We start from the raw sequence: 27060 nt of genomic DNA, 5'->3' as shown, positions 1-27060 counted from the left end.
TTCAGGAATGTCATACTAGTCAATAGACAACTTTTGGTACGTACCTAGTGCTATTTAATTGGGCAACTTTGATTTTTTTCGATCCACCCTAATGTTCAACACTTCATCCCCTCTAATTTCACAATATTAGTTAAAACAAGTTTACTTATAACTGGCTCGTCCATATGAACGGGCCATTTTGAAAACAGTTTTTACTTTAAAACAATTTTTAGGGATCAAGTCGATAGGTCTCATATAGCTGCGATATTAAAATACTAAAACCCGCAGCAAGGGTTATAAAATAAGATAAGACTTGTACACTATAAGGCAGATCTATGAAGACAATTGTGCTTGACTTATTATTATTATTAACAAAATAGTAATGTGATAATGAGATGGTTAACATAAAAAAAGCAAGAAACAGAAAAGTCCTCTGTATGAGGATAAGGCAGAAGAAGTTAAAAAAAAAAACCTTTGTAATTAGTGTAATATCAAGTACATATTAAGTATATTGATGCAAAGCTGTGATTTGTGACAACTAGATATACGCGTTGCTTCTACTCTAGGAAACAATAACCCGTCTATTCTCTGTTAATAAATTAATATGAACAGCTACAGGAATAAATCTCCTCCTTAGTACAAAGGTTTAGCGTGGCAGGGTTATCGGAATTTGACCCGATAAAAAGGTGGAGTTGTAAATTTAAAATCTCCCATTTCCAACCAAATTAGGTTCAGTACAATTACTGTATCAACAAACTTCCTTCAAGTATAGGTGTAAACAATATATGACAGGTTGTCTCAATATTACTTCAATTTCCACAAGTCAAATTTAACAGTTTAACTTACCCAAAACAAATTTAACAGCATAACTTGCACAAAACGCGGAATTTAATACTTTTAAATACATTACCACTAATTTAAGTGAACTATTTTCTTTCAATTAACTGTCTTCAAAGCTTTACAAATTCTTTGGCCAAAGCGTGTTTAATCCAAACAAAGATTTTAGTGATTACATTTCACCAAGGTTCGTATATACACTACTAAACACAATTTATATTTTCTTTTTCTACTTCCTACACTTCATAACTTTAATAGTAGAATAGCCTACCAGAACTGTAAAGATACGAACATAAATATTCAATCAGCTGATAGTACATCGAGAGCCCTCTATTCTTCCCTTCAACAGTTAACTCCACTGTCAAAAGTGTGGAATAGCTGCTTACAAACGACAACTAATATAATATTATGCTCCACGTTTTACTCGTACAAACTTGTAATCACACACGCACTTTTTTCGTAACATTAAATTGTATTGTCACAACTTGTAACGAACGTGTTGTCTTTCACAGTATTAACGTGTTATCCAATTGTAGCGAAAGAGCAACTTTTGCGTCTTGCGTTTCATGTTTGCTAAAGTAAAATATCTCATCAACTGACAACAGAAGAACGGGTGAGGTTAGTGGAGTGAAACTGTATGACAAAACCAATCTCGAGGGAAAGGAGCTGGGAAAAAGACATTTTTTTTAAACAGATATAAAGAAACAGACGACTGGTACAGAATCATAACACTAAAACCCTGATTAGAAAGTTTGGCAAATTAGTGATGCCAAAAGATAGGAATCTGTATGTACTGTATTTTATACTTTGAGTTGAAAAAGTTAATAACTGCCATAATAATACTTTCGAAATGTTGCAAATGAAAGAAGTAGTGTGATTGCTCAATCATGAAATTATATATCTTAAGGAAAAGTAAATTATTAGATAAATGAATCTAGTTTAAGAAGAATAGAGTTATTTAAAAAATGCATTTAAGGTTTTTTAGAATCATATTTAGCCATTTGATTTCACCATGCGTTACTACTAAATATAATTCTCATAATATAAGTCATTAACTTGTTTCAGGTGCTGCTTTTGGAGTATTGACAATATGCGTAGTATTTCTAGTTTCCACATTATCTGGACTCATTGAATCAACATTAATGATGGGTAGTGCAACCAGTGGCCCTCTGCTAGGAGTATTTATCTTGGCAATGCTGGTCCCTTCTGCTAATTGGAAGGTATGCATAATCGTTCGATTCTAAACAAACATAACTTGATAAATTATCTATCTTTCTGTATAGTATATAAATGAGTGTAACGATGTTTGTCCCTCTATTTCTTCTAGACCACTGCACCGATTCTGATGATTTTTCGCACCTGACTTGACCCTTAATGACCATAGGTTTTTTATAATTTTACTTTGATTAAAATACATATCCTAAGGGAGAAGCGAGGGGGTTAAAATATATATGAAAAATTGAATATCTCACGATCCTCCCAACTTAAGAAAATAAAACTTGCTATATAAATTCTTCATTAAAATAACAGGACCTGTGTCCCAATCTTTTTTTTTAAAATTCCCGTTTCCAGGGGAGGTATATCATACAAGGTGTTAGTGAACTAGACCGACAAACTGAAGCAGATAATTCCTCACATCAAAATAAGGGAAAAAGTTCATATCGACCCATGGTCAAAAGTAAATAGTTTCAGAGCTAGGACTGTCCAAAACCAAGATAAAATGAACGTTTGGGACGAATATTTCCAAAACTATTAGCTATTGAGCTGATGTAGCATGTTATTGTCTTAGAGTTGTAATCTGCTCTATCCAAAAATGCATGATTCTGAATCGTTCAGTGGCGGTGCAATGGAGTCTCTCACAGGAAGTGAGGGGTCCCGGATATTCCGTTAGGACAGCTGGGTCCGATTCATGACAGATGGAAGAACATCCAACCAAGGAGCAAAATTCGCTGACAGGCCATCAACGTTTTAAAATCAAGATCGAAGAATTTTTAGTGTGTTGTGTTTGGTTGCATAATTACAGTGGGAACTGAATTTAGTGGATAAAAGGAAGTTATGTGAAATCATTATATCTGCAGGTTCATGAACTACAATCATGACCTGTGTGCTAAAGGAGACAGATATTAATAATAAGTAATGATTTTGGAAGCACTGATCCGCGAGGCCGATTTGCGAGGCATAAAATAGAAAGAAAATAAAAACAATAGGTACAATGTTCTTCATCACAAACTCACTTTGACGCAGATCTAAAGTTGTACCTCTTGCAATAAGGTGCAAAATATCACTGAGTTACCAAGTACCCCTTTTGTCCCTCTTTGTAGCAAACAACAAATTGCTTACAACGTATGGGAGCTGATGAGACATGAAACAAACAATACTGGTTATGTAACAGAAAAAGGGAAAAGTCGTGTTAAGACGGTAGATATCTCGGGAAGAGTTGTCAACTTATCCTTCTAGATTTATTTGAAACAAATTAACATTCCACAGTGTTTCCTCTTAGGCTGAAGGAGGCGGATGATTGAGGAAATATGAAAAGAGTTGAGGGAATGCAAATATGCTACACAATAGGATAACAGCGACAAAACTCATGAACACTTCTGGAAAGATACATCCTCATTGCGGTCACCAATGTGGAAAGTTTCTTGGCCATGTGGGTCACGTTGTAGGTAGTAATAGGAAATAGGACACATGGGTTTGCCAAGCAGTCAGAATGGTGAGATGTCATTGAACGGATCAGGAACACACGGATATATCTGGGAACAATAGCGCAATCTACACTCAAAGCAATCCCCCTTCCATCACTTCCTCCTTTCCTCTTTGATGTATGAAATATGAAATTATCACAGGAAGAGCGAAAACAAATTCCAAGTAAATTGAAAACTCGTTGTTTAGGGATGCACTCACATTGGACATAACGGATGAATATGCGCCGCCTTGTAACCAAGGGATCCCGGGTTCGGTTCCTAGGGGCCACAATTGGTTCGAAGCACAGTGCTCTACATTTCTGTATTCCCCTCCATTACTGCAGTATGCACGTCCTAGGTTAGTTAATAAAGCGGTAGTTCGAAACAGTTATATTATCATCTATTACCTGTTTACCTAATATCCTACCAATACGCAAAATCATACTTTAACTTCGTTTTGTTTACTAATTAATCACCCTACACTGATAATACGTATAATGCATCGTCTACATCATAATATACTGTAGTACTTGTAGTTGGTGTAGCAAAGTTTATGTTTTTATCTATTAGAACTTTATATATATAGAGAAAGAGAGACAGAGACGTTTTATATCTCGTGAGATGTTTCGTAGACTTCGTTTGTTGTTCTTTGTATAATACGACATTTTCTTTAAGCCTTGGAATAAAATAGTGCATTTGGCTTAGTTCATGTTTAATACATGGGTTTTATTATACACCAGATATGGAATTATTACATATACATGCAATTATTATTTACGTAGATAAATTAACACTTTAGCACAAATGCATGATTATACAAATGTATTCTTGTCATATTCTATTTTCTGCTGGAATAAAGATTTAAACTCATCCAGGTTTTCAACCTTTGTTTGCTTTCTGTTCTTCAAATAGAAAAACGATTGTGTTTAAACAATGATTCGAATCTTATTGAATGTTCAATAGTAAATGAAAAATCTCTATTATATGGTTATACTCTAGTATTACCATTGTAGTTGCGTTACTTTACTAAATATCATGTAACCAATCGATAAGAAGTACATGTTTGAAACTGAAATAGTTGATCCGTCGTGTAGGGAGTATTTAATTTAGAAGTTGAATCGCCAGACTGTTTAGTGAAGGATTTCTAGCGAGTACGAAACCAATGTGTAGAAAAAATGACATGAAATCTTTAAGTTTTACGATCAACGATTATGCCGTCTAGGCTAAAAGAGACGGCGATGATGATAAATGAATGAAATGGTGGAATGTAGAAAGTGAGAGAACCCCGAGAAAACCCACGCACACGATGTTTGTCCAGCACAAGGTTCACTTGGCGCGAGCTGGGATCGAACCAGAGACCCCATGCACCAGAGATGAACTCTCTACCACTGAGCCACCGCGGCCTCCACCAATGTGTAGAGTTTTGCGTCGACCTAGAAGTATACGCTAGTCAACAACAATATATATTGCGAACAGAATATCCTCAAATAATAATCATAAAGAAGTCAATAAATCCAAAATGTGTTAGAATCCACATACTGAGATCTTCAAATTTATTGACAATTGAACAAATTTTAGTAGGAATTTGGTTGCTGAGAATTATTTATACTGGTACTCTAATAATTATTGTTTCTCTTGAAATTAAACATAAGCCTATATAAAAAGTGTTCTGAGAAAGAATATTACGTATATTTACGTATGATATCGACGTTGCCGTATGTTCCTGCTAAGAATTGAACCTTCTATCGTTACAAATCACGGAGAGTTATAGTTGTAGCCAGACAAATAACTGTTGTTAAATGAAACAACTATTTAAAAATAAAAACTGTTGAGTGCAAGCTCTTTTTTAATGTTGTAGGATTAACATTTTATGATGTCAACTCATTACGAATTTCCTCCTCTCTGTCTTTGTTTTCATAGGGCGCCTTCTTAGGAATGATTACAGGTCATGCAATTGTTATATGGATGGCATTTGGAGCTTTAACTATAGAAAAACAGACGCCAATTCTGCCTCTTTCCATAGAAGGTTGCACCAACAATACTTTTACAGATATCGTGACTTTTGTCTACGGAAACAACGAAACGAGTACTGCCGATACTTCTCGTTATTTGTACGAAACGGATTCTAAACATTCGTTATCAACTAACGACCAAAGGTGAGTAATTGTTTTTATAAGATCATGCTTAATTCTCATCGATAAATAGGATATTTTAATACAAATCTTTTAACAAAATAGTGTAGGATGTTTCAACACTGAGTCCAGATCTCTTCTGATTTTTCTTAAGTTTATGTCTATGTTCGTAATTGAGTTTGATTATTCTCATAAGGTTGAGGGAAATACCATTAGATTACCAATTTCTCAATATTCTTTTATAATTATCATTTATGTATTTTAATTAAATCCCGTTTACCGCACTATTTCCTTTTTCATTTAGATCAATGATCAAAACTAAAATCAAATGTTTTCCATGGAAAAATATTTTGTATGATAAATATCGAACGATAAATCTTCGTTTGATAGGTTTACTTTCTGCACGTTTGACATTGTTCTATTCAATTCTACCAAACATCGATTTAAAGCTTTCCGAAGAAAAGTTGTCAATTCTTTAAAGACAAACGACACCATATTTACTTTACAAGTAAAACAAACATTTAACAAGTATTCAAAGTATGATGGATTATTTCCCAACGATCAATAGTGGCTTCAGAGTTATACAAGAGTGAAGTCACATCGACAATAGTGGCGATACCTCCTTTGCTTCGCCCCTCCCCCCGCTAAATCACCCCCGGCTTTGGGACCTCCAGTGATTTTTCACTTTATAGCCATTCCTTAAATTCTAATATAGGGTACAAATATTACAGGAAAAATAACAAGGAATTTGCCATTGCATAATCATATATGCAGTATGTATCCTACTTTCAGAATTATTTAACTTAATTTTGCATACTTTACTTAGTACAAATAATTCAAGTTATTCAAGAAGTAGAAATTAAATCGTCACCATCAGAAATTATAGAGCTTGCTCAGCCGGTTTCAACAAAAGAAGTGAAGTTGTTGGCGCTTTGATATATCGCATCAGTAATTGCACCAATCAAAACAGTTTTTTTTTTTTTTTTTTTTTTTTTGCGGTGGGGATTTGAAGCAAATAAAAAATAGTAAAATCTCGATTAAACTAGATTTTAGATGACATGGGTATCTAGAAGGGGGGTGAGGAGAGGTCCAGAAAATTCTGCCAAAATTTTAGATTGGTTACCGATTCCAAAATTTCCGTCCAATGGTGGGCCTACATTTCCGAATAGCACTGACACCGTAAGATCTTGTAATCAGCCATTAAAACATCCATATACAAGATTTATAACTAATTTAATATATGAATAAAGATATTAATCCCCAAAAATATAATTCCTAATGAACTTTTACAGTCTTTCACATTAATTTGGAATAGGATAACAAACAAAATTATGAGTTATATGAACAGCCAGAAATTTTTTGCTGAACGTCAAGTACAGTCGGTGCAAAAAATTTCGGGCACCCTCCCATCAAAAATATCATTACATGTGATTGTAATGGTACATTACAATTGTGATTTTTCTTTCTTAATACACAACACCTCACTCTCCCTCTCTTCCGTTATGTTCTGTGTAGTTGGCGGAAAATGAACAATTCAGGAGTTGAAAATTAAAAAAGAAATTAGGTGTTTGCTTCTGTAACAAAAAATGTAGTTACTTTCCTGTTCGCCTTCAGTTGGATAATTGCACTCCAGATCTCAACATCATGTGTAATAAAGTTCATTTCCAATTATTGTATTTGAAATACAGTCCTATGGATATGTATCACACCTGAAAAGCAGTATAATTATAAAGCGACACAAGAACAGTGATATTTGGAATAATGTTGATATTTTGTGTTCCCGAAAGTGCTAAAAGATAAATCGTGCATTCGCGACGCGAGCTTGTGAATAAAGGGTTTATACGTAAAAATATAGAAAAATAATAAAGATGTTAACGTGCATTTGAAGTATAAAATAATCCGTGTTCTTTATGCATTAGTGTTGTATGTGTCTGTAGTATTTGGTAGGTTTTATACATTGCTTTAGTGATAATACGTTTTTCTATTTATCCAACACGTGTTTATTAGTATTATTACATATGTTAAAGCTTCCTAAAAAACATACTTGCTATGTTAAAAATTTAATTAGTATATAAATATTTTACTGTTGTATTTAGCGTTGTAGAGGTACAAGGTGCTAACTTCCCAGTTATTACCTTATAATTGCACAAAAAGGTGTTCCTGCAGTTGGCTAGTAACTATAATTTCATTGCACCCAGTAACATAAACCTTACCCGAACCGTAAAAGTCTAATTAAAACCCTGGACCATTACCAGTGGTTTGCTCTTCACAGAGATCGAACCCACCATATATACCGTTTATACCATATATGGTACGCAATCGATGAGACTTGTCCAGCCTTGTCCAAAAGTAGGTTCGTGATAGAATTTCACAAGCTTAACACTCATTTGAAATATTATCGTGTATAGTTTTTTGGTTCCTGAGTTATAGGCCATGAAACTTGGGGTTAGTTTTGTGAATGTATATTACATATTGCATGCTATCGATGAAACTTATCCGATCTTGACCAAAATTAAGATGATGTAGATAGAACTTCACAACTTAGCACACACACGAAATATTATGGAGTGAAGGCCTTTGGTTCTATTGGACATCAAGATTTGGTTTCGGATATATCAAATCTATTGAGCGACGTAAGAGCACTATGTACTTATATAAAGATTTGGTTAAGAAAATAATGAAAAACGAATATTTACTCGTATTTTAACTATAAAAGAATGCTTTCTTGTTACTATACTGACATGTTTACTTGTGACAATATTTTATATAATGTTTACTGGAAGAGCCCATTAAGTTATTCTTTTAATTGTATGTACATCACATGCAAATTTACAGTTGAAATGTTTTCATGTAAATCATCCTTTGCATAAAACAATCAACAAGGATATTATTAATATTATTATTTGATCATCTACTTAAGTTCTTGATATATATATAGGCTATATATATATATACGTATATATATAGGGTGGCCCATTTTAATCTTTCCACGGAAATATCTCGAAAACGGTTGAACATAAATGAGCCAAACAAAAACTCAAATAGGAAATACAATGGGGCAAATCGAATGGTAATGTTGCGGTGCCCCACAGGGCCACTCTTTATGAGGGCCCGTGTCCCAACTTTAAAATTTTATATGGAAACATGGGTCGAGTGATATCTCGTTCGGTAGATCTTTAAAAACTAAAAAGCGTTAAAGCAAAAGATTTTTCATATCGGTCACCGTATTCAAAATGTAAAGTAGCTAAGAGATTATCTTTGACTGTATACAATAAATCACTTATATCTTTCCTACATTGCTTCTGAATTTCCATGAAATTGTTGCTAAATCTTAAAAAAAAAAAAATCTGTAATGAAACTGATTTCCGTACAAAAATATGTGTATAAACAGAAATATTCATTAAGCTGAATTTTGTTAATAATGAAGTTAAAATTATGTCTACAGATGTCTCACCTATGCATACAGATGTATTATCTATATTTATAATTCATTTCAGTGATATTTTGACTTACATATATTCTATAACCTATATGTACTACGGAATGATAGGAACATTGATCACATTAGTAGTGGGGATAATAACAAGCTGCGTAACAGGTATGTAAATACATCTATTATATATATATATTTCTAACATGAATAAAAAAGAAATTAACTAACATAAGAGAGAGACTATAAATAGTCTATAAAGTTATAGATTTAGTGATTATACTGTACATTACTTGTAATGTTGGGACTTAAATATAATCCGATACTCCGACTACTCAAACATTAGAAAAAGGGCCGCGGTGACTCAGTGATAGAACTCTGGTAAATTCATTGAAATATTAATTTATCCAGAAACTTTAGATCGCAATTTTTCCTCTTAATGTAAATTTCCTACTTTCAAACAGGATTAGGAAATATTTTTTTCTCAGGTCATTATGTAGGATATTCCAATGTTATTTGGCAAAGAGATACCGTAACCCCTTTGTATTATATCAGGGTACATTAGGGTCGCGTACTCAAAATATTGGTAGCTGTAGGGGGGCTCAAACTTCCAAAAACAATATTTTTTAAAGAAAAATTCCCGATAGTAGGAAAAAAGTGATCGATCTGGCTCAACATAGAACAACATTAGCCATATGAGGCCAACTCACAAGCCCCTGGGAAAATGACCACCGTGCACCGTGAGCCCACGGTCTTTTACGACCTAAAATTTAGGGGTGAATTTAATCCCTTTTATGAGCACTTTTAAGGGGTGAACTCGTTCTCTTTTATGACCACGTTTAAGGGGTGAACTCGTTCCCTTTTACGAGCCCTCCCTGGGAATTGACCACCGTACAACGTGAGCCCATGGTCTTTTACGACCTCCATTTTAGGGGTGAACTCGTTCCCTTTTATGACCTCCATTTTAGGGAGTGTACTCGTTCTCTTTTACGACCTCCATTTTAGAGGGTGTACTCGTTCCCTTTTATGAGCATATTTTTCAACCCTTATTTTAACATAGCAGATAACACATAGAAGAGCAGATAACACATAGCACTATTTTAACATAGCAGATAACATGTAAGATTACGAACACATATAAGAGCAGAAGACTACATAACATAGCAGGCCTCCATTTTAAGGGTGAACTCGTTCTCTTTTATGAGCATATTTTTCAACCCCTATTTTAACATAACAGAAATGACATAAGAATACGTAACATAGCAGGGTATATTCGTTCTCTTTTATGAGCACTTTTTCAACATAGCAGACAAAGAACATAGCAAAGGGGTACGAACACATAACATAACAAGGGTGTACTCGTTTCCAACCCCTATTTTAACATAGGAGATAACACATAAGATTACGAACACATAGAAGAGAAGATAACACATAACACTACGTAACACACAGCAGAGCAGATAACACATAAGAGTACCTAACATAACAAGGGTGTATTCATTCCCTTATTTTAACATAGCAGAAATTACACTGAGACTATGAACACACAGCACAACAGATAATACATAGCACAGCTAATAAAAGAGCATGGCGTATTTTCCAACCCCTATTTTAACATAGCAGAAATTACGAACACATAGAAGAGCAGATAACACATAACATAGCAAGGGTGTATTCGTTCTCTTTTATGAGCATATTTTTCAACCCCTATTTTAACATACCAGATAACACATAAGATTACGAACACATAACATAGCAAGGGTGAACTCGTTCCCTTTTCCAACCCCTATTTTAACATAGCAGAAATGACATAAGAATACATAACTCATTCCAACCCTTATTTTAACATAACGAGCAAAGATTACAATTGAACACCCACGGTCTACAGATAATCATTTTAGAGGGTGTATTCATTCATTCTCTTTGATGACCATTTTGTTCCACCCCTAATGAAATTACATAGGAGAGCAGATAATACATAAGATTCGTTCCCTTTTATGAACACTTTTTAGAGGGGTTAACTCGTTCCCTTTTATGATTACTTTTTCAACCCCTATTTGAACATTTTAACATAGCAGAAATGACATAAGCATGTCCTCAAACTACTGACCATCGTGAACAAAGGTCAAACTAAGAAACGAAACAACATATCGAGGTGCTGTTTCCACATTTAGCAATTGGTCATCAAAAAAGTACTGACCATCAAGGTCAAAAATTAAAACTCGAAAACAGAGCCACATTTAGCAATAGGTCATCAGGTACTACATGTCCCAAAATTAGTGGCCATCGAGGTCAAAGGGCAAAATACTTAAAACCAAATAACTCTTAAATGGATCCACATATTGAGATGCTGTTTCCAAATCTAGTAACTGGTCATCAACTACTACAAGTTCCAAAATAGTGGCCATCGAGGTCAAAGGTCACAGTACTTAAAACCTAATTACTCGAAAATGGATCCACGTATCGAGGTGCTGTTTCCACATTTAGCAATTGGTCATCAGGTACTACAAGTTCCAAAATAATGACCATCGAGGTCAAAGGTCAAAATACTTAAAACCTAATATCTCGAAAACGAAGCAACATATTGAGGTGCTGTTTCCAAATCTAGTAATAGGTCATCAACTAGTACATGTTAAAAACTACTGATCATCGAGGTCAAAGGTCAACATACTTAAAACCTAATAACACGAAAACTGAGCCACATATTGAGGTGTTGTTTCCACATTTAGTAATCGGCCACCAACTACTACAAGTTCCAAAATAATGATCATCGAGGTCAAAGGTCAACATACTTAAAACCCAATCACTCGTAAACGAAGCAACATATTGAGATGGTGTTTCCACATCTAGTAACTGGTCATCAACTACTACAAGTTCCAAAATAATGATCATCGGGGTCAAAGGTCAACATACTTAAAACCTAATAACTCGACAACTGAGCCACATATTGAGATGCTGTTTCCACATTTAGTAATTGGTCATCAGGTACTACAAGTTCCAAAATAATGATCGTCGAGGTAAAAGGTCAACATACTTAAAACCTAATAACTCGAAAATGGATCCACATATTGAGGTGCTGTTTCCACATTTAGCAACTGGTCATCAACTACTACAAGTTCCAAAATTAGTCGCCATCGAGGTCAAAGGTCAAAATACTTAAAACCCAATCACTCGTAAACTGAGCCACATATTGAGGTGGTGTTTCCACATTTAGCAATTGGTCATCAACTACTACAAGTTCCAAAATAATGATCATCGAGGTCAAAGGTCAAAGTACTTAAAACCCAATAACACGAAAACTGAGCCACATATTGAGGTGCTGTTTCCACATTTAGTAATCAACCACCAACTACTACAAGTTCCAAAATAGTGACCATCGCGGTCAAAGGTTAAAACTCGAAAACGGAGTCAAATATCGAAGTGGTGTTTCCAAATCTAGTAACTGGTCATCAGGTACCACAAGTTCCAAAATTAGTGGTCATCGAGGTCAAAGGTCAAAATACTTAAAACCCGATTACTCGTAAACGAAGCAACATATTCAGGTGTTGTTGCCACATTTAGTAATTGGTCATCAGGTACTACAAGTTTCAAAATAATGATCATCGAGGTCAAAGGTCAAAATTTAAAACCTAATAAGTCGAAAATGGATCCACATATTGAGGTGCTATTGTCACATTTAGTAATTGGTCATCAACCACTGCAAGTTCCAAAAATAATGAACGCCCAATGAACCAATGAACGCGAATAACTCTTAAACAGAGCAACGTTTTGAGGTGCTGTTTCCAAATCTAGGAATACGTCATCAACTACTACATGTTCTGAAAACACTGACCATGGAGGTTAAAGGTCAAATATTTAAGCTTTAATAACTTTAAACAGAGCCTATTCAGTTTTGTACCAAGCAGAGAGAAGTGAAGAATGAAAAAATATGACTGGTTTACTTCGAGAAAGAAAGCAACGATATACATTTTAACTAGCTGCGTATTTTAAATCATTTTGTACTATTTAAATAAACAATCGGATAAATTTAACCGGCTCAGAAGTTCAATACTATTTTGTACTCTTGAGTGAGCTTTCCAATTTTGTAGCAAGAAGGACCATTTTTTAAACTAACTCAGAATTTCATTTCATTTTGTAATACTCAATTTGGATGAAGTGTTTAGTTTTGTACAAACCAGAAAAATTTGATTGGATTATTTCCTTAGGTACCAACTGGAAAAAGTGAAGGGCCATTATTCAAATAAACGAAGGAATAGAGTATTTAGTTTTTGTACGAACTAGAAAAAAAGAAGTGAAGTATGAATAAAATTTAGGTGGACTATTTTCTTTTGTACCAACTGGAAAAGAGAAGAAGAGCTACTTTAACTAGCTCATTATGTACTGTTTAAGGAAACGAAAATTGACTATTTAACTAGCTCAGAATTTATGTAAGAATAATTTCGATGTTCTACTTTTTATACCAACGAGAAAAAATGAACTAGCTGAATATTTAAATATACGAAAGAATAAATTTAAGTGACCTATTCAATTTTGTACCAATGAGAAATGGCTCAGCAAAAGGCGAAGAAGGACTATTTTATATAATTTTACTACTCAAATAAACAATGAAGTATTTAGTTTTGCACCATTTTGGAGTATTCAAATAAACAAAGGAATTATAATTTGTGTCAACTCTAAAATCAATTAAACGAAGTAATGCATTTGAAAAACCGAAGTTGAGTATTTTATACCATTTTGTATTATTTCAACAAACAAAGGAATAAGCAAAACGAAGGCATAAATATGAGTGAGCTATTTAATTTTGTAGCTGAGTATTTTAACGAAAGAACAAAATTGTACTAACCAGAAAAAACCGAAGAAGGCCCATTTTAACTAACTGAGAATTTCTGTACCTTTTTGTACTATTTAAACAAACGATGGAGCAAATTTGAGTGGCCTGTTTTTTGTACTAACCAAAAAAATCGAAGAAGGTACCTTTATACTAGCTCAATGAACGAAAGAACAAATTTGGGTGTTCTACTTTTTTATTTTAACTTGCTGAGTATTTTATACCATTTTGTACTACTCAAATAAACGAAAGAAAAAGCGAAAAAAGACCTTTTTAACTAGCGCAGAATTTCTGTAACGAGAAAGAAAGCAAAGATATGCCATATTAACTATTTAAATAAACGAAGGGATAAATTTAAGTGATCTATTCCATTTTGTACCAAGGAGAAATGTCATTTTTATCTAGCTTAGAATTTCTAGTGCATGTTGTATTATGTAAACAAAACGAAGGGCTAAATTTGAGAAAGCGAACATGAACCATTTTACTCAAATTTGGATGGAGTATTTAGCTTTGTATGAACCAGAAAAAAAGTGAAGAAGGACCATTTTAACTAGTTCAATATTTCTGTATAATTTTGTACTACCCAAATAAACGAAATTTTATTTTTGTACCAATCAGAAGGGTCATTTTAAATAGCCAAGCAGAAAAAAGGAAAGAATTAACACTTTGTACTAATCAAGTAAACGAAGGTATAAATTTATTGAGGTGTCCTATTTCTTTTTTACCAACGAGAACCATTTTTAACTGGCTTAGAATTTTATACCTTTTTGAAAAATTTGTATCAAATCGAAAAAAGCAAGGAAATACCATTTTAAATAGCTCAGCATGTTATAGCTTTTTGTGTTTTTGGTCTACCCAATTTCTTGACCAAGTTGTACTATTTAAACAAACAAAGGAATAAATTTGTGTGACCTATTCACTTTTATAGCAAGCAGAAAAAGCCCCTTTTAGTTTTATACCAACCACGAAGGTCCATTATACCATTTTGTATTACGGGTGGTCTATTTCATTTTTGTAACAATCAGAAGAAAAGATTAGAATTTTATACCTTTGTGGTGTTACATTTTGTATATTTTTGTGTCACCCAGAGAACAATTTAAATTGACTCTCCCGTCACTAAGAAAGGCTTATAAAATATTTCAACGTAAGATTTAACAAACCAGAATTGTGTCATAATTGTGTAGAACAGACTCCATAGCAATTTGCGTAACATCATGCATGGCCATTTTTGATCACAACAGAAGAAATCATATCAAAGTAAGAAAAGCAGATATTTAAGCAACGTTACGAATGCGTTACCTAACATTTGTATTGCTAAGGTACTGCCTATTGTTCAACGATTCAATTATTTATAGACTTTCCTTCCTCGTCTAAGTCAAAAAAGACAAATATATATTTTTGCATTTATGTATTTTATTATAATGGAATATAAGTTTATGGAGTATATTTGGAAATAATAGAACATACATTATGATGTTATATTGCCTTTGATTTGTTTTTGCTGAAGAGTAGAAAAATGACTAGCATGGAAATTGCTTATGTTTCACCTAGAGAAAAAGAAATTCAGCGTGAAAACGAAAAACCTATACTGTTAATCCAGCCGTCTGACCCCGATTTGCCAGATGAATTACGTGATAAAGTGAGAATCATATATCCAACACAAGAAATAGAAGAAGTGTATTATTTTAGACGCTATAATAGATATAATGATGAAATACTCCCGGAAAGTGATGATGACAGTGTTTCAAATATTACCTGTTTTGAACTGGAAGCTAATGAGTGCGACTGTACTAGTGAAACTATTAGTGATACATGTGTTATACAATTATTTAATGAGTATACACCAAATTCAGTATTATTATGTGGAGCATGTTCTAAACATAATGAGAATGAAAAAGATCACAACTGTTTGCTGCAGTATGATTACGAATTATTGCAAAAGGTGTGGACGATCTTAATTAAATGTGAAATGAGAGAGAAAATTTATAAACTTTATATAGAGAAGCATTTTAAAAGTTGTAATATTAAGAACACTTATACTTTGGAGAAAAAAATTAATCTGGTATATGAATACATTACAGAGTGTGATTATTATATCAACAAAATAGTAGAAATGTTTTTAGAGAAAGATAAACAATTATTTAATTCTGTAAATGAACACTGAGCCCACTGTAGCATATGCATTTGATTGTGTAAGAATAGAAGAACTTGAACTGTTAACTGGATCAATTTGTAGTACTGTAATATTAAGAATTTAATAGATAACTAACATTGGACTCTGGCAACTGAATTGTCAGGGAGAGTCAATTTAAATTGTTCTTTGGATGACACAAAAATATACAAAATGTAACACCACAAAGGTATAAAATCCTAATTTTTTCTTCTGATTGTTACAAAAATGAAATAGACCACCCGTAATACAAAATGGTATAATGGACCTTCGTGGTTGGTATAAAACTAAAAGGGGCTTTTTCTGCTTGCTATAAAAGTGAATAGGTCACACAAATTTATTCCTTTGTTTGTTTAAATAGTACAACTTGGTCAAGAAATTGGGTAGACCAAAAACACAAAAAGCTATAACATGCTGAGCTATTTAAAATGGTATTTCCTTGCTTTTTTCGATTTGATACAAATTTTTCAAAAAGGTATAAAATTCTAAGCCAGTTAAAAATGGTTCTCGTTGGTAAAAAAGAAATAGGACACCTCAATAAATTTATACCTTCGTTTACTTGATTAGTACAAAGTGTTAATTCTTTCCTTTTTTCTGCTTGGCTATTTAAAATGACCCTTCTGATTGGTACAAAAATAAAATTTCGTTTATTTGGGTAGTACAAAATTATACAGAAATATTGAACTAGTTAAAATGGTCCTTCTTCACTTTTTTTCTGGTTCATACAAAGCTAAATACTCCATCCAAATTTGAGTAAAATGGTTCATGTTCGCTTTCTCAAATTTAGCCCTTCGTTTTGTTTACATAATACAACATGCACTAGAAATTCTAAGCTAGATAAAAATGACATTTCTCCTTGGTACAAAATGGAATAGATCACTTAAATTTATCCCTTCGTTTATTTAAATAGTTAATATGGCATATCTTTGCTTTCTTTCTCGTTACAGAAATTCTGCGCTAGTTAAAAAGGTCTTTTTTCGCTTTTTCTTTCGTTTATTTGAGTAGTACAAAATGGTATAAAATACTCAGCAAGTTAAAATAAAAAAGTAGAACACCCAAATTTGTTCTTTCGTTCATTGAGCTAGTATAAAGGTACCTTCTTCGATTTTTTTGGTTAGTACAAAAAACAGGCCACTCAAATTTGCTCCATCGTTTGTTTAAATAGTACAAAAAGGTACAGAAATTCTCAGTTAGTTAAAATGGGCCTTCTTCGGTTTTTTCTGGTTAGTACAATTTTGTTCTTTCGTTAAAATACTCAGCTACAAAATTAAATAGCTCACTCATATTTATGCCTTCGTTTTGCTTATTCCTTTGTTTGTTGAAATAATACAAAATGGTATAAAATACTCAACTTCGGTTTTTCAAATGCATTACTTCGTTTAATTGATTTTAGAGTTGACACAAATTATAATTCCTTTGTTTATTTGAATACTCCAAAATGGTGCAAAACTAAATACTTCATTGTTTATTTGAGTAGTAAAATTATATAAAATAGTCCTTCTTCGCCTTTTGCTGAGCCATTTCTCATTGGTACAAAATTGAATAGGTCACTTAAATTTATTCTTTCGTATATTTAAATATTCAGCTAGTTCATTTTTTCTCGTTGGTATAAAAAGTAGAACATCGAAATTATTCTTACATAAATTCTGAGCTAGTTAAATAGTCAATTTTCGTTTCCTTAAACAGTACATAATGAGCTAGTTAAAGTAGCTCTTCTTCTCTTTTCCAGTTGGTACAAAAGAAAATAGTCCACCTAAATTTTATTCATACTTCACTTCTTTTTTTCTAGTTCGTACAAAAACTAAATACTCTATTCCTTCGTTTATTTGAATAATGGCCCTTCACTTTTTCCAGTTGGTACCTAAGGAAATAATCCAATCAAATTTTTCTGGTTTGTACAAAACTAAACACTTCATCCAAATTTGAGTATTACAAAATGAAATGAAATTCTGAGTTAGTTTAAAAAATGGTCCTTCTTGCTACAAAATTGGAAAGCTCACTCAAGAGTACAAAATAGTATTGAACTTCTGAGCCGGTTAAATTTATCCGATTGTTTATTTAAATAGTACAAAATGATTTAAAATACGCAGCTAGTTAAAATGTATATCGTTGCTTTCTTTCTCGAAGTAAACCAGTCATATTTTTTCATTCTTCACTTCTCTCTGCTTGGTACAAAACTGAATAGGCTCTGTTTAAAGTTATTAAAGCTTAAATATTTGACCTTTAACCTCCATGGTCAGTGTTTTCAGAACATGTAGTAGTTGATGACGTATTCCTAGATTTGGAAACAGCACCTCAAAACGTTGCTCTGTTTAAGAGTTATTCGCGTTCATTGGTTCATTGGGCGTTCATTATTTTTGGAACTTGCAGTGGTTGATGACCAATTACTAAATGTGACAATAGCACCTCAATATGTGGATCCATTTTCGACTTATTAGGTTTTAAATTTTGACCTTTGACCTCGATGATCATTATTTTGAAACTTGTAGTACCTGATGACCAATTACTAAATGTGGCAACAACACCTGAATATGTTGCTTCGTTTACGAGTAATCGGGTTTTAAGTATTTTGACCTTTGACCTCGATGACCACTAATTTTGGAACTTGTGGTACCTGATGACCAGTTACTAGATTTGGAAACACCACTTCGATATTTGACTCCGTTTTCGAGTTTTAACCTTTGACCGCGATGGTCACTATTTTGGAACTTGTAGTAGTTGGTGGTTGATTACTAAATGTGGAAACAGCACCTCAATATGTGGCTCAGTTTTCGTGTTATTGGGTTTTAAGTACTTTGACCTTTGACCTCGATGATCATTATTTTGGAACTTGTAGTAGTTGATGACCAATTGCTAAATGTGGAAACACCACCTCAATATGTGGCTCAGTTTACGAGTGATTGGGTTTTAAGTATTTTGACCTTTGACCTCGATGGCGACTAATTTTGGAACTTGTAGTAGTTGATGACCAATTGCTAAATGTGGAAACAGCACCTCAATATGTGGATCCATTTTCGAGTTATTAGGTTTTAAGTATGTTGACCTTTTACCTCGACGATCATTATTTTGGAACTTGTAGTACCTGATGACCAATTACTAAATGTGGAAACAGCATCTCAATATGTGGCTCAGTTTACGAGTGATTGGGTTTTAAGTATTTTGACCTTTGACCTCGATGGCGACTAATTTTGGAACTTGTAGTAGTTGATGACCAGTTGCTAAATGTGGAAACAGCACCTCAATATGTGGATCCATTTTCGAGTTATTAGGTTTTAAGTATGTTGACCTTTTACCTCGACGATCATTATTTTGGAACTTGTAGTACCTGATGACCAATTACTAAATGTGGAAACAGCATCTCAATATGTGGCTCAGTTGTCGAGTTATTAGGTTTTAAGTATGTTGACCTTTGACCCCGATGATCATTATTTTGGAACTTGTAGTAGTTGATGACCAGTTACTAGATGTGGAAACACCATCTCAATATGTTGCTTCGTTTACGAGTGATTGGGTTTTAAGTATGTTGACCTTTGACCTCGATGATCATTATTTTGGAACTTGTAGTAGTTGGTGGCCGATTACTAAATGTGGAAACAACACCTCAATATGTGGCTCAGTTTTCGTGTTATTAGGTTTTAAGTATGTTGACCTTTGACCTCGATGATCAGTACTTTTTAACATGTACTAGTTGATGACCTATTACTAGATTTGGAAACAGCACCTCAATATGTTGCTTCGTTTTCGAGATATTAGGTTTTAAGTATTTTGACCTTTGACCTCGATGGTCATTATTTTGGAACTTGTAGTACCTGATGACCAATTGCTAAATGTGGAAACAGCACCTCGATACGTGGATCCATTTTCGAGTAATTAGGTTTTAAGTACTGTGACCTTTGACCTCGATGGCCACTATTTTGGAACTTGTAGTAGTTGATGACCAGTTACTAGATTTGGAAACAGCATCTCAATATGTGGATCCATTTAAGAGTTATTTGGTTTTAAGTATTTTGCCCTTTGACCTCGATGACCACTAATTTTGGGACATGTAGTACCTGATGACCTATTGCTAAATGTGGCTCTGTTTTCGAGTTTTAATTTTTGACCTTGATGGTCAGTACTTTTTTGATGACCAATTGCTAAATGTGGAAACAGCACCTCGATATGTTGTTTCGTTTCTTAGTTTGACCTTTGTTCACGATGGTCAGTAGTTTGAGGACATGCTTATGTCATTTCTGCTATGTTAAAATGTTCAAATAGGGGTTGAAAAAGTAATCATAAAAGGGAACGAGTTAACCCCTCTAAAAAGTGTTCATAAAAGGGAACGAATCTTATGTATTATCTGCTCTCCTATGTAATTTCATTAGGGGTGGAACAAAATGGTCATCAAAGAGAATGAATGAATACACCCTCTAAAATGATTATCTGTAGACCGTGGGTGTTCAATTGTAATCTTTGCTCGTTATGTTAAAATAAGGGTTGGAATGAGTTATGTATTCTTATGTCATTTCTGCTATGTTAAAATAGGGGTTGGAAAAGGGAACGAGTTCACCCTTGCTATGTTATGTGTTCGTAATCTTATGTGTTATCTGATATGTTAAAATAGGGGTTGAAAAATATGCTCATAAAAGAGAACGAATACACCCTTGCTATGTTATGTGTTATCTGCTCTTCTATGTGTTCGTAATTTCTGCTATGTTAAAATAGGGGTTGGAAAATACGCCATGCTCTTTTATTAGCTGTGCTATGTATTATCTGTTGTGCTGTGTGTTCATAGTCTCAGTGTAATTTCTGCTATGTTAAAATAAGGGAATGAATACACCCTTGTTATGTTAGGTACTCTTATGTGTTATCTGCTCTGCTGTGTGTTACGTAGTGTTATGTGTTATCTTCTCTTCTATGTGTTCGTAATCTTATGTGTTATCTCCTATGTTAAAATAGGGGTTGGAAACGAGTACACCCTTGTTATGTTATATGTTCGTACCCCTTTGCTATGTTCTTTGTCTGCTATGTTGAAAAAGTGCTCATAAAAGAGAACGAATATACCCTGCTATGTTACGTATTCTTATGTCATTTCTGTTATGTTAAAATAGGGGTTGAAAAATATGCTCATAAAAGAGAACGAGTTCACCCTTAAAATGGAGGCCTGCTATGTTATGTAGTCTTCTGCTCTTATATGTGTTCGTAATCTTACATGTTATCTGCTATGTTAAAATAGTGCTATGTGTTATCTGCTCTTCTATGTGTTATCTGCTATGTTAAAATAAGGGTTGAAAAATATGCTCATAAAAGGGAACGAGTACACCCTCTAAAATGGAGGTCGTAAAAGAGAACGAGTACACTCCCTAAAATGGAGGTCATAAAAGGGAACGAGTTCACCCCTAAAATGGAGGTCGTAAAAGACCATGGGCTCACGTTGTACGGTGGTCAATTCCCAGGGAGGGCTCGTAAAAGGGAACGAGTTCACCCCTTAAACGTGGTCATAAAAGAGAACGAGTTCACCCCTTAAAAGTGCTCATAAAAGGGATTAAATTCACCCCTAAATTTTAGGTCGTAAAAGACCGTGGGCTCACGGTGCACGGTGGTCATTTTCCCAGGGGCTTGTGAGTTGGCCTCATATGGCTAATGTTGTTCTATGTTGAGCCAGATCGATCACTTTTTTCCTACTCCCGATTTCCTTCAATTTTCCCTTTCCTTGTATGTCATACGAACATGCACCACATTGCATTTAAAAGCTTGTTTTATTCTGAAGAGATTGACGCGTCAACCATGAAATTCGGATGAATAGTGTTGAAGCAGTAGCTACTTAAAATTGATATTGTAAAAATAGCCCTATTTTTCAAAAAATGGCGGCCATTTTCCAATATGTTGGCCAAAAACTTTGGGGCCCTACCTCTAGACTTTTTCTGCCGGGTATAAACAAGTATTCCTGAAAGTTTCACCTTATTTTCCAGAAGTGCACATTTTTTGTGTTAACGTCCTTACTATTAAATTATATGTGCTAATAACGAACGAAATAAGTTATGTAAGAAAAAAATGGTATTGACTGCATATAATAAAATGAATTTATTGTTTAAGACAAAATAGGTATGTTTTCGTGTTCTGGCTTCAGTTAAAAGGTCAGAAGTGGAACCAAGAAGAAAAAACTGCTCCGATTAAATTGGGACGTCTAGTAGCATTAGTCATTTGTAAAATTAAAGAGTTAAATGTAAACAATTAAATCTTTCAATCATTCACTATTTTAATCTATAGCATACAGCGTGCTGAAAGCTTAAGGAAAATGACTAATACATATAATGTAATGGCGAAACTCACATATATTTGTATATTAAAAACTAGCCTTCAGCTTGCAAAGGAATTTGCTCCCAGACCCAACATTTGCTCTGCCTCCTGCCTCACATCTCGTATTTCAGCCTTTGTTTCCGCCTTGCACACAAGAAAACGTTTATGAGATTATTCTTTGCGAAAATTTTAATATTCTTTCCACGTTAAAATATACATTTTAATCAAAGTGGAATTATAAAAACTCATCCCGGCTTAAGTGCTAACTGTATTCAATTTTTTTTTTTTTTTCTGACGAAACTAACAACTTCGAAATCACTTTTATATATTGAGAAAAAAAATGCAAATCTACTCCCTTAAAAGCAGAATTTCGGGCAACGCGACAACTGCAGGAGAACGCTGTAGCATATGCCCACTTGTTTTGTAAGGAGTATATATATATATATAGTTTCGTATCCCTAATTAATATTTCTCTAACCTTAAACGATTTCGCGATATGATAATCTTGTTATAACTACTGTAACTGTACATTTTTTCCTCCGCCTGTTTTTCTTCCCTTCTAGAGGAAATATCGAAAAACAATAAAATACGTGTCTAATCATGTTAAACGGGAAGCAGATCTACCAAATTTAATGTCTATACCCTTCAGAGATTCGGAAATGTGGACATTTTAATAATTGCCACCCCCGTTTTCCCTCTTACCCGTCGAATTTTCAAAAAATATTCCTTAGTGGTACCTTACGTTACAAATCCTACGCATTGGAAGCACTTCAAGTTCCTAACTTAAGCAGTTTGGCCTGGGTGTCGATCAGTCAGTCACTTACTCACTCAGGATTTCTTCGTTAATATATAGAAATAACCGTAAAATTTATGTGAGAAATTTAATCAGCTTTGGAATATGCAATGTAAACGTTGCGATATTGTCTTTTTCTTTCTTTCTTTTTAATATTTTTTTCTTTATATTTACAATTATGAGCTTCTTATGGTATTGTAACATGATTTTTCTGATAGGGTCATCACCTGAGGACGTCTATGATGAAAAACTTATCCATCCAGTTGCTCAAAGGATCTCATCATGGTTTAGTAGAGGCAAGAAGCGATCTTTCACAATTTCTCCTCCTGAAGAATCTTCAGTCAGTTATATCAAAGAGACAAGAACATCAGTACCTGGATTGATGGACGTGGAATAAGTGAATAATCATATCAACAGAATTTGTAATGACTTAACTGACTGCATGAATAAATTGTCAGTAAACAGAATGAAAGAAACGAAGCCTAGAAGATTAGCTGATGATATTATTATTCAAATTCCAACGAAAGACTAGTATCCAGATATTCAATTTGTGATGCAAAAATATTAAAAGGTTTAAATTTATAAACCAACAAACTTAAGAACATTTTTGTGCCGAGAGGATAATTTTATTGGTATTTATAATACAAATATTAATGAATTGTGAGAGTTTTTCTGAGACCATAACTTGAACTCTATTTAATCTCAAACTTGCTCATGAGTCTCTTCCCCATTTTTTATTTTATTATTGTTATTATTATTATTATTTGAGAATATTACATAAATCAGAATATTTTTATAATTAGTCTGTGTAATTTTCTGGAAAGTGCACAATACACTAAAGCCTACGTTTAACGGACTATTTAGGGGGGAAAAAATGTGCGTTAAATCGCAAATTGTGTATGAACAATACATAAAATAGGGTATTACGCATGAACTTGTGTTGTATAAATGTAAAATATTTAATGTACACTCATGTCCAAAATGAATGTCGCATATCTATAACTAACTGTCTTCTTGTAAGAATATAATTTGATAATGATTTTGCAGGGTACTTTTAATACTGATACTATTTGTATAATCGGGAAATGTATATTTGTGGTAAATTTCATAGGAAAAGAATTATAAATACGAACATTAGAAAGAGTAAAACAAAATGTTGCTAAATGGACAAGAAAGTTTTATTTTCGTTTTCTTGTTCTTATTTACTGCTCTTTTGACATGAAATTTGCCACATACATGTCTTTGCCGATTATACACATACTAACATTGCAAGAAATACCGCGCGAATTCGTTACCAAATTATATTCCTACAACAACATATTTATAGACATGCGACCGTACATATCATATTAGTAATCAACAACTTACAGCCATGTATTAGAAGGGTGAAAAAATAATGAATATAGCCGAAGTTCTGACTCGACAAGTAGTGGTGGTAGCACTGTTGTTCTATGTACGAATCATTGTCATATTACAATCGCATCTGTTGCCGCGTCTTTTAAAAATCTGATTAAAATCCTTGCCTCAACAATTTCTTTCTTCCAAGTACGAGGGCGACATGAAAAGTTCTCGGCCTGACAATGAAAGACTCCGAATTTCAGTTCAAAAATTATTTTATTTTTCGACATAATCTCCCTTAACTTCAATACACTTGGTCCAGCGTTTCTCCAACATCAGTATTCCTTCCTGGAAGTGAGAGTCTGGAAGGTTGTGAAAATAGTCATCCACGACTCTCTCAACTTCTTCATTCGATGTGAAGCGCTTCCCAGAAAGAAATTTCTTCAAGTTTGGGGACAGATAGAAGTCTGATGGTGCCAAATCAGGAGAATATGGGGGACGGCCGAGCAAATCGTACCCCAAATCCCGCAGTTTTCCCATCGCCAACGCACCCTTGTGCACATAGGTGCGTTGTCCTGGTGAAAGGTGATTTTCTTCTTCTTCAAGCCAGGTTTCTTCTCGCGAATTTTGGCACCCAGCTGGTCAAGAAGGTTGGAGTAATATTCGCCTATAATTGTTCTCCCTTTTGCAAGATAATCAATTAACAGGATTCCTTTCGCATCCCAAAACACACTGGTCATGACCTTTCCGACCGATACGATCGTCTTCGCTTTCTTCGGCGCTGCACCACTGGCTTCCATCCACTGCTCGGACTGCTGTTTCATTTCTGGCGTGTAGTGGTGAACCCATGTCTCATCCATTGTCACAAATCGCCGCACAAAATCGGTCGGATCCCTTGTTTCGCACCCGTTTCTCCGATATTCCCATACTCTCAGCTATCTTACTCACCTTCACTCGCCTGTCGTCCAACGATATCACGCACTTTTTCGATTGTTTCCGGTGTGGTTACGGTTTTCAGTCTTCCTTCACGTAGGTCATCTTCGAGGGATGTGCGATCACGTTTAGATTGAGCTGCCTACTTTTTAATGGTTGACATGGAATGAGCAGAGTCCCCGTAAACTTTTGTGAACTTCGGATAAATTTCCGTAGGGGTTAATCCATCCGAAACGAAAATTTTGATTACCGCACGATATTAAAGTTTGTCCATTTTCACAACTAACACGCAAGACGTCTAACCATAGGCGTCTCTGGCGGGGGGACGAGGGGGTCGCGTCCCCTCCAATATTTTAAACGAAGATAATAAATAGGTTGGGCTAGGTAGCACCATTTTAATCACTTTCTTCGATGTCCCCCCCAAATTTTACATGCCAGAGACGCCAGTGCGTCTAACTGCAACAATGTCTGCACACAAGAGAGAACAAGTTGACACTTGTTATACGAACAACTGAAAAGCGCCCCCAGGCAAGAACAATAAAATTTTGCATCTCTGGGTCAGGTCGAGAACTTTTCACCCCGAACTCGTAAATTTGCTTCACAGGTCAAATTCTGTCTGTTAAGTGGAATGTACTACGTATTAAACTAACTTACGTTCTCGAGATGGTTTTTATCCTTACCCAGTTCGTCATCGCAGCCATTACGTCATAACTGATTTGAAGATTATTCTTTAACAATAAAGAATATATCAATATTAAAAAATACTTCATTAAGTTAAACAATTATGCAGAGAAATTTTAGTATTGATTTTCGCAATTAAGTGTCAATAGTTATGGGCATGACTGATAGGCACTAGAATTCATAATTCGAATATTTGAGTAATGAGTTCTTCGAGTACTCGTATCCAAACATTCTAACAAAATTAGTTATTCCAATAATTATTTGGATAACGAATAATTATCGGAACAGTTGTTCGAATAATAAATACTTGCTGAAAACGAATATTCGAAAAATTTTAACAACACTATTACTTATTTATACGCATGCAGAAAACGCAATGCGGAATATGAATGTATAAAGCAAATTACGATAAATTTAAATTTATCAGGGCCATATGATAAAGACTAGAATAGTATGAAAAATAGAATTGAATATTTTGTTGTCATTAAATGTTATAAGTAATAGACAATGTCCAAGAAACACACACACATACATTATATATATATATATATATATATATATATATATATATATATATATATATATATATATATATATATATATATATAAAAAATAAAAATTTAAGGTCATTTAGTAACAACAATAAATAGTATTATATAAAAAGAAATGATAGTTAATATAATGACTACAATATAGGAAACATCATAATAATTTGTACAAATAACATATTACAGATTACAACAGTTTCTTTATGTTTAATAAACTTTTCAATCGAATAAAATGGGTTCGGAAATAACCAGTTAAGCAACTTCTTTTCACGAGTCTTTAACGGCAACGGGTGTAATGCAGGAGCAGGATGTTAACTTATTAAAGAGCTTCGATCCTACAGCAATTTAGCTGGGAAAAAGACAAATCGGAACTCATCTTACGAATTTAGCAGTCTTCATAGGGCTCATACTGATAGGTGTGTATCAAC

At 33.9% G+C, this 27060-nt stretch overlaps 1 protein-coding gene across 1 annotated transcript in view; it reads left to right on the top strand.

Annotated features, from left to right (window-relative positions):
• Positions 1–26607, top strand: part of LOC145666696 (sodium-coupled monocarboxylate transporter 1-like) — a 167071-nt gene extending 140464 nt beyond the window's left edge. Inside the window, exons 8-11 of the mRNA XM_081734191.1 lie at positions 1882–2036; positions 5421–5656; positions 9130–9230; positions 23351–26607. Of these exons, the coding sequence (XP_081590317.1) occupies positions 1882–2036; positions 5421–5656; positions 9130–9230; positions 23351–23529 (671 nt within the window). The 3' untranslated portion in view covers positions 23530–26607. The remainder of the gene's footprint in view (positions 1–1881; positions 2037–5420; positions 5657–9129; positions 9231–23350) is intronic.
• The last annotated feature ends 453 nt before the right edge of the window (positions 26608–27060 follow it).

This window comes from Thermobia domestica, chromosome 12 (assembly GCF_964235325.1).
Source record: "Thermobia domestica chromosome 12, izTheDome1.hap1.1, whole genome shotgun sequence".
NCBI lineage: Eukaryota > Metazoa > Arthropoda > Insecta > Zygentoma > Lepismatidae > Thermobia > Thermobia domestica.
The sequence above is the reverse complement of the archived record's forward strand: the minus strand, read 5'-3'. Positions and strand labels throughout refer to the sequence as shown.